Genomic DNA, 13,148 nt, shown 5'->3' with positions numbered 1-13,148 from the left:
TATAAATTCTTGAAAGCTTATTATGCATAAGTATTGTTTCAGTGTGGTCTGTTCTGACTTTAGAATCAAACTTTGAATCTCTTGCCCGCCTTCACACCCTTTTGGTCTAATCCAGGTAGCTCTCTGGGATAGGTGGGAAAAAAAGGTAGCTTTCCCATTCCCCCTCCCCAAAAGAGGGGCCAATGAGAAGCCCAGGAGAAGTGAGTGGCGTAAGTCAAAACCAATGAATGGGTTTAGCGTCCTGGTTGCAAACGTTAGCGCAGGAAGAGTGGAAGGAGGGACCGGAGGTGGGAGGAGACGCGGCTTCTTCGGTACAAGAAGTGAGAGCCGGTGGGGAGCTCGAAGCACGAAGCTCTCAACCGTACAGGTCAGCCATTGCCCAATCCAGTTGAGAGTCCCGGGAATGCGGCTTGTGTTGTCGAGGCCCAAGCAGGTGTGGGAAGTGATAGTGGCACCCGGGTCTGGGACTGGGGAGTGGGAGGTGGGTGGACGTGGGGGAGGGGCCTGAGCCCCTCCATCAGCACGTGGCTGTTCGCTGCCCACCCTCCGTAGAGGACCCCCACCCGCCCCCGTTCCTCCTATCCGCGTGGCTCCTCTAATGCCCTACCCTTCCCCCTTTACCCAAGGGAACCAAAGAGTTCCGGGAATGAGCTTCATACGGGTGAAAGCCCCTTCCGAGGTCTACGGAAGGACTGGGAGGCCCTGTGGGGGAAGAAGGTGGGTGGGGGGAGAAGGGAAAAAAAACACAAAAAAGATAGGTTTAGGGGGGAAGGGAGAGGCGCTGGCCCTGGGGAGAGGCGCTGGCCCTGGGGAGGGGCGTGACCTGAGGCCCCGGGGTCAGGGGCGGTTGGCTAGTTGATGGAGGTGAGAGGACCAGAGCTTGAGAGTTGTGGGGGGTAGCCTTCGAGATCTTCCCAACGAAACTCATTTTACAGATGAGGAAACCGAGGGTTTGAGGAGGGGGAAGATATTTACCCAGGGGCGCGGCAGAAATAGAGCGCCCTGTAGAATAAGAAAGAAAAAAAAATCACGGGGTAGAGACCTGATTAAGGAATGTTTGAGCAGCAAAACATCTTGCTCTTGATCAGGAAATTTAGGTCCAGACTTTAGAGCTTTGGTTTTGATTTGCTCAGATTTCCAAATAACCAAAGGGGAATAGGAGGTCAAACCCAGGTCTGCAGACTTCACCCTTAAATATATACCACCCCAAAGCCTTTCAACACAGTTGGGGTTTTGAGGGATCTGAAGGGGTTTCTTGCCAGGTTGGGCCCAAGTCAAAACTGGGATGTAAGTAATGTTTGCTTAGGTAACTTCCCTCTTAAAAAAAATAATAAATTTTTATTGCTATCTTTCGTTTTTTGCTGTTATCTCCTCTCTCCCCTGCCCATTGAGATATCTCTTGCAACAAAGAATGAAAAAGAAAGGAAAAAAACAGTGAAATTAAGCAATTCACAACCAAGCTTCACACTCAAAATTGCCACACCCCTACCCCACCCCCAAAGAAAAAAGAGAGGTGCACTTTTTCAACTTAATATAGTCTCAATTTTTTTGCTATGTGCAACACTCTGGCTTGGTTATTATACTTAAATAATGTTTAGATTTGTTTTCCTTGGCTTTCTATTTATATTATTGTTATTGGAGTATAAATTTCTTTCTGTCTGCTGCTATGGTATGCATTAGTTCCTATAAATCCTTCGGTTACTGTGAATTCTTCCTAGTCATAAATTCTTAAGGCACAGTAGAATTTTGTTGCAGCCACATGCCAGAGTTTTTTCAGCCATTCCCAGACTGAGGGATGTTTACTTTGTTTCCATTTCTTAGCCACTAAACAAAGTACTGCTATGAATATGTTGATGTCTGTGGGACATTTCTGCCTTTAACATCCTTGGGCTATATGTCTATAAGTAGGATTCTTAGGAATTGGCATTTTAGTCATATTTTTAGTGTAATTACAAATTGCTTTCCAGAGTGATTGGGCCAATTCACAGCTTCACCAAATCGTATTAATATGCTTTTTCCTATAGAGCCTCTAACATTGCCTATTTCTATCTTTTATCATCTTTGCCATTTTGCTGGATATAACATTTGGAACCAAAATTATTTCAATTTGCATTTTGCTTATTAGTTGATTAGTATAATTTTTCAAATGATTTGATAAGGCAGTGTGATGCATTGGAGAACTGGTCTTGGTAAACTTCAGGAAAACATGAATTCCAAATACACCTCTGATTCATTCTGGTTCTCTGATCCTGATCAAGCTGCTTAATTTCTCAGTGTTCTTGGCAACTCTTTAAAGAGTCTTAAGTTGCTGAGAAAAGGGGAAGCTAGGTATCTCAGAAGATTGAGAGCCAGACTGGGAGATGGGAGGTCCTGGGTTCAAATGTGGTCTTACACTTCCTAGCTGTATGATTCTGGGCCAGTCACTTAACCTTGTTTGCTTCAATATCCTTATTTGTAAAATGAACTGGAGAAGAAAATGGCATTCTTTGCTAAGAAAACTCTCCTAAAAAATTGGGTAATAAAAAGTCAGCCTGAACAACAAATAGCATTTCCTGTAGGTGTTTATGACTCCAGCTATTACAAGTGTCAGGAAGAATAAGTTAGTGTGGGCTTCTATTACAAGATTTTAAAATTCTCTGTAGCTCACCAGTATTTTCATCAGCCATCTGATTTGTATGGAAGGAGAGGTAGGCATGTCAGGAGTCAAATCAACACAGTGCCCTGTCTTTTAAATTCAGATTATTTCCTATTTAAAGACCTCCTTACTCCCATCCCCAGGGGTTTTTTTTTCCTTTTTTTTTTTTTTTTTTAAATATACTGTGGTGACCTCTAAGTGTTTTAGGCTTTATCAGACTTTTCCCCAGACTATGGAACCTTTAAAAAAAATGACCCTTACCATCGGTCTTAGAATTAATGCTAAGTATTGACACCAAGGCAGAAGAGCAGTAAGGACTAGGCAATTAGAACTAGACAAAATCAATAACTTGCCCAGGAACATAGTTAGGAAATGTCAGAAGTCATATTTGAACCTAGGACCTCCTGTCTCCAGGCCTGATTCTCTATCCACTGAGCCACCTAGCTGCCCTGACCTTATTATAATTTGTCTGATTTTTTCATAAATAACAAGTACTAGATTTTGTGTTGAAACATCCTCTTAACAGAGGACCTTTTAGACAATGTTGTTAGTTCTTGAAGCTTTATAGTGGTTTTGTGAAAAGAAAAAAGGGTATTCTGTGATATTGCAGAAGCCTGATGGACCTTGGGCTAGTGAAAAAAGGTCAATTAATCAACTAGTATTTCACTGTCTTCTTTGTACCCTTTAGTGCCAGGTGCTGTTCTGTGTGCTTGTGATACAAAATATAAAAGAATCCTCAATCTTAAATGTGCTTGCATTCTAATGGGAGAGTCAACAAGTACATATTAAAAACATATACAGTAAAATAGAAAGTTTTAATATACATACATCTAAGTAAATTCAAGGCAGGAGTATGCATTGCAGTTCCAAGGGATGAGGAGCCCTTACTCAATAAGGGTCACACTTCCTCTCAAATCATACCACTGAGGAAACACCAAAAACTCTAGATTATAATCTGCAGCATTTCAGAAAAAAGCCTGAAATTTGAGACAGAGCCCTTCCCTAGCCCATACCAGTAACAGTGCTCAACATTAACATGAAGTTTCAAATCAAGAAATAGCATGGAAAAATGATCAAACAACAACAAAAAGAATCTGACCATAAAAAAGCTACTACAGTGATAGGGAGGATCAAGATACAAACTCAGAAGAAAACAATTAAGTCAAAACACCTATAAGCAAAGCTGCTGCGGTAGGGAAATGTGAATTGGACAGAAGCCTGATGAGAAATCCTAGAAAAGCCAAAAATTATTTTCCAAATCAGATAAGAGTAGTGAGGGAAACTTAGGTAAAGAAATGAAAACAAGGAAAGGTTACAAAAAATAATTAACAGCTTGTTAAAAGAGGCTCCAAAAATGCTGAAGAAAATAACTTCTTAAAAAAGCAAAATTAGCCAAATGGAAAAAGAGGTTCAAAGGCTTGCTGAAGAAAATAATTTCTGAAAAATTAGAATGGGCAAGTAGAAGCTTGTGATAATACAAGACATCAAGAAACAATAAAACAGTCAAAAGGGTGAAAAAGATAAAATAAAATGTGAAATATCTTATTGGAAAAATAACTGATTGAGAAAATAGATTGAGAAGTAATTTTTAAATTATTGGATTGCCTGAAAGCCATGATTACAATAAAAAGAGCCTAAACATCACATTTCAAGAAATTATCAAAGAAAAATTGCCCTAATATCCTAGGACTAGAAGGGTAAAATAGAAACTGAAAGAATCTGCCAGTTGCCACCTGAAAGAGATCTTGGGCCAAAATAAAAACTCCTAGGAAAATTATATAAATTCTGGAGTTCCCAAGTCAAAGAGAAAATACTTTAAGCAGCAAGAAAGAAACAATTAAAGTATTGTGGGGAGCAGCTAGGTGGCACAGTGGATTGAGAGCTAGGGTCAGAGACAGGAGGTCATAGGTTCAAATCTGACCTCAGACACTTCTTAGCTGTATGACCCTGGACAAATCACTTGATCTCCATTGCCTGGCCCCTTACTGCTCTTCTGCCTTAGAACCAATATACAGTATTGATTCTAGATGGAAGGTAAGGGTTTAAAATACATATATGTATACATATATACATATATATATATATTTACACACACACACACACATATATATATGGATATGGCTCCATAATATATATTATGGAACCATAGTCAGAATCTCACAAAATTTAGGGGCTACCACATTAAAGGAGTGGAGGCTTAGAATATTATATTCTGGAAGGTAAAATTGCTATTAAAATCAAGAATAGCCTTCCTAGCAAAACTCAGAATAACCCTTCAGAGGGAAAAATTAATATTTAATGAGGGTTTTCAAGCATTCCTGATAAAAAGATGAGAGCTGACTAGAAAATTTGACTTTCAAATACAATACTCAAGAGAAACATAAAAAGTTTCAGAAAAAGTCAGTAAATCTTATATGAACTCATGGAAAGTGAAGTGAGCAGAATTAGAACATTGTACATAGTAACAGAAACATTGTAAGGATAAACAACTGTGAAAGACAACTACTCTGATAAAAAACTGTGAAAGACAACTACTCTGATAAAAAAAAATGATCCAAGACAGTTCTAAAGGATTTGTGATAAAAAATGCTATCCACCTTCTAAGAGAGGATCAATGAACTCTGCAGATTGAAGCATCATTTTTTTAAACTTTATTTTCATTTTATTTTGTGTTTACTTTTGGAACATGGCTAATACGGAAATGTTTTACATGACCTCAAATATAATTGACATCAAATTTTTTTCCTATTCAAGGAGGGAAGGGGCAAGAGAAGAGAGAATCTGGAATTTAAAATGATTTAAAATTTTTTTTACATGTAATTGGGAAATATTAAATGAAATAAAAATGATATAAAAAGTCAAGGCATTTAAGGAGGGAGTACATGAGTAGTTGGGGGATCAGTACATACTTCATGCATAAGATGGTGCTAAGAATTCATCTATAGGAATAGGACTGTGAGGCATTTTAAGGGAGGGGCAGGGCATTAAAGATATGGGGGATATGGACATTGAAAAAGTACTAAGATAGAAGATGTTATAAGTGTGCGAGGAACAGAAAGAAGTCCAGTTTACAGTTCAGTGAGACTGGAACGATAGTTTTGGTTTGTGTAGGATTTTAAAAGCTAAACAGAGAAATTTATATTTTTCCCTGGAGTTGTTAGGAAACCAAAGGAATTGACTGTGTCCCAGAGTGACATGGTCAAAATCTGCACTTCAGGACAATCACCTTGGTGGCAGTATGTTGGATGGATTGGAATGGGAAAAGACTTGAAGCAGGGAGACCAATAGAAGACAATTGCAATTTTATTTAGGCAAGAAAGAATGAAGGTCTGCACTAAAGGGTCAGATGTAAAGAGATATTGAAGTAGAAATGGCAATATTTTGTGACATAAATTTGATATGTGGAGTGAAGGAGAGAAAAGAATTGAAGTTATATCCTGCTTATGAACCAGGAAAACTGAAAGGATGGTGGTGGTTACCTTTGACAGAAATAGGGAAATTTGGAAGGACATGTTTTGTGGGGAAATGAGTTTGTTTAGTATTTTTCCATGTTGAATTTAAGATGTCTTGAGGAAATCCAGGAGAGAGTAATGTCATGAAACCCTAGAGATAATAAAATATTTCTGAGGAGAGGGAGGGAGCTCAATAGCATGAAATACAACAGATAAATCTAGAAGGATAAGAACTGGATAAACATCATCGGATTTGACAGTTGACAGATCATTGGTAACTTGGGAGTAAGCAGTTTCTGTTGAGTAAGGAGGCTGGAAACTACAAAGGTTGAGGAGTGAGAAGTTGAGGAAGGGGAGATGGTGAACGTAGGCAACTTTTCCAAGACTTTGGCTAAAAAAGGGAAGAAAGATACAGGATGATAGCTGGAGGAGATAGTAGGGTCTAATAAAGATTTTTTTGTTTTTAAGGATGGGGTGACCTGAGTATGTTTGAAGGCAATAGGAAAGGAACCAGTAGATAGGGAAAGTTGAAGATTTGGAATCAATGAGACCATTGAGGTTTGCTGTTTGCTAGAGAAGACAGGAACGGACAGGATAAAGGTTATATGTAGAGGGCATTCTGCATTCGTGACTTCAGTAAACTCTAGTAACTTCCTGTTGCCTCTAAGAGAAAATACAAACTTCTCTGTTCAACTTTTAAAACCCTTGACAACCTAGCACCAAATTATCTTCTAGCTTCATTGGACATGATCTCCTTTCCTGTCATCTCCCATCTCTGTCTTTGCTATATTATGCTATGCATTCCCTCCCATCCTCTACCTCATTTGAATCCCTCTCTTCTAGACAGACCTTCAGCACCTTCTGCATGAAGCCTTTTTTTTGATCTGCCCAACTGCTAGTACTTTCCTTCCCAAATTATCTTTTATTTAACTATTTTGTATTTGTATTTATTCTGTATGTACTTATATGCACTTGTCTTCCCTAGTAGAATATAAGATCCTTTTAAGTAGGGAGCATTTCATTCTTTGTACCTGTATCCCCAAAACCAAGCAAAATGTTTCACATATAGTAAGTATTTCATATATGCTTGTCAGTTTATATTTTGCTTCAAAATGCATCTTAGAGTCACTCAGAATCAGAATGAAGGGCAGGATAGAATTGAGGAAGAGATTGAGGGAATTATGACATTTCTTATATTCTTATGGGTTTGGTTTGAAGGAGTAGTATGAATTAGGAACATCTGTTCCTCTTTAATTTGTTGACAGGTGTTTAGCCAAAACAGGATCAACACCCATGTCCTCAACAGCCCCATCCAATGGATCCTATTCGACCTCCATTCAGAGGAACACCTCCTTTCCATTCACTTCCATATCTACGGCTACCAGGATCTCGGCCACATGTTCCCAAACTTATGGACACGACTATGGGCAGAGCAGGACAGACAGTCCAAAGCAATTCATTTGGGAGGCCAAAGGAACCAAATCTGCATTGTGAGCTATTACAACAGGTAAGAATATAGGAAATCTGTTAAATGTTTAATTGTGAATATACTTCTTGTCTTGTTTTTGCATTTCTAACTTTAGAATTTAATCACGAACAGGAAAATGCTTCATGAATAGAACTCTGAAATTTGTACATAGCCACTTCCCTTTGGTGCCTTTCCAGATTTCATAAGAAGTAGTGTTAGAGACAAATCATGACAGAACTGCTTGCTGCTTTCTAAGTATTCTTTTTTTTTCCCTGTGAAGTTAATATGTTACAGTATGTCAGTGCTGTAGAGATCAGAGTTGTCAGCCCAGGTTTTTCTTTCGTTTGTTATTTTGATGAGGCTCTTTGCCCTTAAGCCCCACAGGAAAGGATTATAATTTCTTCAGCTATTGCTACTGTTCATTTGTTTATATTTTTTAGCCAAAGTTTATTTGTATTATAAATACTTAGTGTCTTTAAGCCTGTGTGTGTATGATAAGAACAATATTTGCCTACAACCAAAGTACAAAAGGATTTTAAAAATCAAGGGGGAAACTTGAGGGAGCCATTATTAGCTAGCAGTGTGAACTATTGTTTTGTTGGCAGATAAACAATTTCCAGTAAGATAAACATTTTCCAGTAATTTAGAATTATATTACTTGAGGCTAAGAATACGACTGCCTCTGGGTTCATATGACTTCTGAAACTGGCATTATTGTAGTATAGTAAGTGTAACATGAGACAAAGAATCTGTAAATAGCGGTAGTAAAAACCTTGTAGCAATTCAGAAACTATAAAGAAATGAAATCTTTGTTGTTCTTCAAGAGTCAGCTTACTAAAAAATTGACACAAATGTCAAAACTTCATTTAGACTAGTTTTCCCCCATTAATTTCCTTTGTCTCAGTAATTCAGGCATTTCATAAAGCTTAAATGGATAAAAAGGCTATGATTGTTTATATTCTCTACTTAATATATATTGGCTCATATTCCAGCAAGGAGTTCTATAATGCCTTTCTCTTTATGAAATTATTTTGCACAAGTGTTTAAATGCCTGCTTTAAAGTGGATAAAATTTTTTTTTTCTAGATGAGACAAACTAAGATTCAGGAGTATGAAATATAGTGACATATAGGAATTAGGAGATCTGTTTTCTAGTCTTGGCTCTGCTACTTCTCATGTCACCTTGGACTAAACACCCTTTGTAGACTGGTCTTAGATGAACCATCTGAGGTACTTGCTCACTCCAAAAGTTCTAATAGTTCTACAAAATGATATGCTGAAGTTATTTGTAAAGTAAAAAATGAAGTACAGGTCTTTTCAGCATCACATTTGTTCCACTTGTGCTTAAGTATTTTTGTTCCATATAATAACTTTTGGATTTTTTTTCTTTCAGAGTTAGTTACTGTTAATTAAATTCTGTCCTTGTGAGATATAACTATTGGAAAGTTGTCTGATAAGATAGATTGGTTGTTTCCCAATAGCACTGTTTCAAAGAAGTTCAATTATGCTTTTATCCTTCAACCTATAACATTTCCAGGACTGAATAAAGATGATAAAGGAAACATCCCAGAAACTTGAGAAAATCATTAGTACCTTTGGCTCTTAAAAACCCTCACACTTAATTGTTTACATTTGCCCTTCTACAGGAGACTGTTGGTTTACCATCTATGTTCCGTGGGCTGGGTTTTGAAACAGCTCCCCATTCCCCTTTGAGAAGAGAGATACCAACTTTGGGTAAGTGGAAGGCTAATCAGTGTAGTCATAGTGGTTTAGTTTCTCTTTTTTCGTCTTTTTGCTTTATATCCCCAAAGAAATTGACCATTTAAAAAGTTTTTTTCAGCATATAACACTAATCAATATTTGAATCTTTTTATTAAGGTAGAGGCATTTTAGGCCGAGGCTTGAGTTTCAATAAGGCCTCTAAAGGCCAAGAAGAGCTTCTAAAACAGCCAACTTTTCCTGGCCCTTCAGTGTTGGCAGCTGGGGACAGCAAGATGGCTTCAGTCTCTCTTGGCTGGAATAGGTGGGTGTTGTTTAGTTCTCAGATAAACTTAAAATCCAGAAAGATAATTTAACTGACCTTGAGGGGAAAAAAAATTCTTTAAGAAGGATTGAATTACTTATCTTCATGAAACGACTTTTGTGATAACATACCATAGGCATTTTCTAGGAATAGTAAGCAATTATATTTCTTTTTGCCTGCTTAAAAAGAGGGGGAAAGTGCAGTTTCTGATTTATTTATATATATAAATATATATCTCCATTGCCCTCTTAGGATTCTGATTCTAAAATTGTTTTTAAACAATTGAAGCATATTTATATTCCATTTCTGCGGTAGGAAGTGATCTAGAAGTTCAGCACTAAGAGTAACTGGTGGATATGACTATTTTGCTCTGCTTTCATAATGTGTTCTATTTTATGTCATTGTCTTCTGAAATTAATTCACAAAACTGCATTTGGTCCTCTTAGTAGACTATTATAGGAATAGAGTAGATTTGGAGATGACTAAAATGGAACATAGATAAAAGTACCAATTTTTTAAAAATCTGCAATGTTTATGAATTCAGGATGCTTGGAAGAGGGAATGTGGAGGTCCCTTTGGGAAGACCAGCTATTGGCCTAGGCAGAGCAATATATAAAGCACCAAGTGATTTATTATCTCCAGATAGTCCACCATTATCATCATCATCACTACCATCGCCCAAATCCTCCTTCCCACTCTATCAAGATCACCCTCCAGATATTCCTTTTGAACAAATGGAGAAAAAGTAAGTGAGGAGCCCTGCCTTTGTGTCTTATAATGATTATGGTGGCTTTCTAGTTAACTCCTTTGTTTAGGCATAGGGTACTAATAGAGCCGTTTTTGTGAGATCAGAATCCCAGTAGGGTAGGTAATAACATTTTTTTTGTTTTTGGAGAGGTTATGTGATTTGTAAAGGAGAATTAAAATCCTGAAAGTTGTTATATAATAATGCTAGAGAATAATGACACTGTTTGACAGCTCAGATTTAGCAAGGCATTTCCTTTTATTAAATATTTATAAAGCTCTGTATTTTAATTGGCATGAGTATTTTTGCCACTAATAAATATTTCAGCATCTCCACATTTTTAATACGTAGCTTTATGAATTTTTGTGGCCAAAAAAGTCATCACCTTTGTTGGTGCTCCTCTCCAAACTAAATAGTCAGGTCCTAGGTTGGAAGACATAGTCTCCAGGCTTATTCTTAGTCTTTCTAGCTAATATAGGGTTAACATTATACTTCAAGGAGGCAGTATTAGTAGGAATTGTAGAAGAGAAATTCCATATCATAATACAAAGTTGGAGAATTAGCTGAGGGAGAGAGGAGAACATTCCTGAAATCCTTTGTGAGTTTATGCTTGGACCCAGCTAAACCCAACCAAAGTACTCAGATGGCTAGGGATTAAGAGTGGACCTGTGATTTCATTGATGTGTGGAACTCTTACATGAAAAGAATCCCTTGGTCAGTTGTAGATGAGTACCATCTCTGCCCTTTATAATCTTAATTTGCCTGGAGCATTGACAAATTAAGTGCCCAGGGTCACACAGCCAGTTCATGTCAGAGGCTGGACTAGATCCCATGTCTTTATGACTCTGAGGCCAACTGTATTCATTATGCCATGCTGTCTCCCTGTAATACTCAAACAAAAAGAAAAGGCAGTCTTGCTTCTTAGGGTTGGCCCTACCCTGTCTGTAATTGCCTTTCCCCCTCAGACTTTGTTTGCAACTCTTTAATATATTTAGTGTGTAATATTGTGTATTATAGCTATCTGTAAATGTATTTATCCCTTTGCTAGGCTGTAAGCTCCATAAGGGCAGGGACTATTTTTTTAAACTTTTTATCTCTTCTAGAGCCTAGCATAGTGGTCCACCCATAGTAGGCCCTTAATAAATGCTTGTTGAATTGAATCTTCAAAATAGATTCTGCTATTCTAGTGTTGTTTTGTTTTTTTTGGTGTGTGTATTTTTTCCCAGAGAGCCCCTTGTGAAACAAGGATCAAAAGGAACCCCCCAACCCTTGGGATTGAACCTAGTCAAAATACACTGTCAGAATGAAGCTGTGTATCAGTATCATGTGACTTTCAGGTAATGGTAAAATTTTTCTTTTGTTCCTTCTAGAACTGAGAATTTTGTTGTGTGCAATTCCTCTGATCTCTCAAATTGATTTGGGGCATTCAAAGAGGCAATCCGAGATTATAACTTTTACTTTATTTTTAAAATCTTTATCATGTTTCTTCTTAGGAACTGACTCGTTATCTTCCCATTCTCACGTTTTGAAAATTAATTAAATTATTACTAGTTTGCTCAGTATTTGTGGGTAGCAAGGTAGTTCTTTTGACTTTCAGTTTCACATATGAAACAATATAAGGAAAATGACTGATACTTGTGTGTGATTTTTCTGTCTGGATTACTCCCATGCCTCAGAAAAGCAAGAGACTGGTTCCAAAGTTATAGAGAAGTAGGGGAATAAAAATGTGACCAGTCGTATGGCACAAAGGGAGATTAAAGGGAGAAAATCTGTCAGTCTCCTGAGTTAACCTTCAAAGATAAATATGGGGAACTTTGGGGACCAGATTTTTGAAATGAGGGGAAGAATGAAAAACTGGAGTCAAGTGGAAGAAAAGAGTCCCAAAATCATTGATAATATTGGCAACTTTGTGTTTAAGTTCTGAATATCCTGCTCTACACTGTACGTATTTGGATGTATGGGACTGATGTCTCAGTAGTACAAAAGTTTCTTTTACCTTTCTCAGAACCTAAGTGATTGCTCTCAGGCCAGCAGACTGAGATCTTGTTTCCACATACCACAGAAGATCAAATCAAAGCTGGTCACAGCCTGTGTTTTGGGGGAACTCTGACCATTCCTTCAGGGTCAAACTTGCAAAAAAATTACCCATTAAATGGGCAGGCATAGGAACCTGGCACTGGATATAGATTCCTTGTTGCATTCTGGTATATGTTCTATTACAAATACATTGCCACAGTTTAAGCGCCCTTCCCCTTAGGGCTTAATTAAACAAGTGGTTGTTACTAGTCTAACAATCAATATAGGTTATTAACTGATGGAATGCTAAGGAGATATGAAGTGGTCTCTTCCTTTAAATATCTTCTGATTTTATAGGGAGAAATAAGACAGGTATAGACACACAGTTCAGTTAAAGAACAAGTCATTTATAATCCTTTTCACTTGATACAACATGAGCACAAATCTACCATCTATCAGAACTAACAGTTCTGGGCCATTTTCATATCTATCCCAATAATCAGACTAGAGACCTCCTAGTCAGCTGATTCATACTATCTAGTGTCTGCTGTGGAGTGTTCGAACTTCTTTTGCTGTGTTAACAACAAGCAATAAAGTGCTTGTAGTGTATCTGCCATGTACCACCTTCTGCAGACACATAGCCATACATCACTGTATGGTAGTGAGGAAAACCATCATTTAAAAGGGAGGGTTTGATGTGAAAGATAACTAAGATGTGAATAGACAGAGAGTATGGGGGGGGTGGCACAACACGTCCTTGGAACCGAATAACAAGTAAAGATTCAGAAATCTGAACAAGAAGGTTTAGGG

At 37.7% G+C, this 13,148-nt stretch overlaps 1 protein-coding gene across 1 annotated transcript in view; it reads left to right on the top strand.

Moving 5' to 3' along the window:
* The first annotated feature begins 223 nt into the window (after window positions 1–223).
* PIWIL2 (piwi like RNA-mediated gene silencing 2) overlaps window positions 224–13,148 on the top strand; it is an 85,580-nt gene continuing 72,655 nt past the window's right edge. Inside the window, 7 exon segments of the mRNA XM_044660817.1 lie at window positions 224–367; window positions 7,353–7,394; window positions 7,397–7,594; window positions 9,201–9,288; window positions 9,433–9,577; window positions 10,122–10,322; window positions 11,549–11,659. Of these exon segments, the coding sequence (XP_044516752.1) occupies window positions 224–367; window positions 7,353–7,394; window positions 7,397–7,594; window positions 9,201–9,288; window positions 9,433–9,577; window positions 10,122–10,322; window positions 11,549–11,659 (929 nt within the window).

This window comes from Gracilinanus agilis, chromosome 2 (assembly GCF_016433145.1).
Source record: "Gracilinanus agilis isolate LMUSP501 chromosome 2, AgileGrace, whole genome shotgun sequence".
Taxonomy (NCBI): Eukaryota; Metazoa; Chordata; class Mammalia; order Didelphimorphia; family Didelphidae; genus Gracilinanus; species Gracilinanus agilis.
Note: the sequence above shows the minus strand (reverse complement) of the source record. Positions and strands in the feature narration are given on the sequence as shown.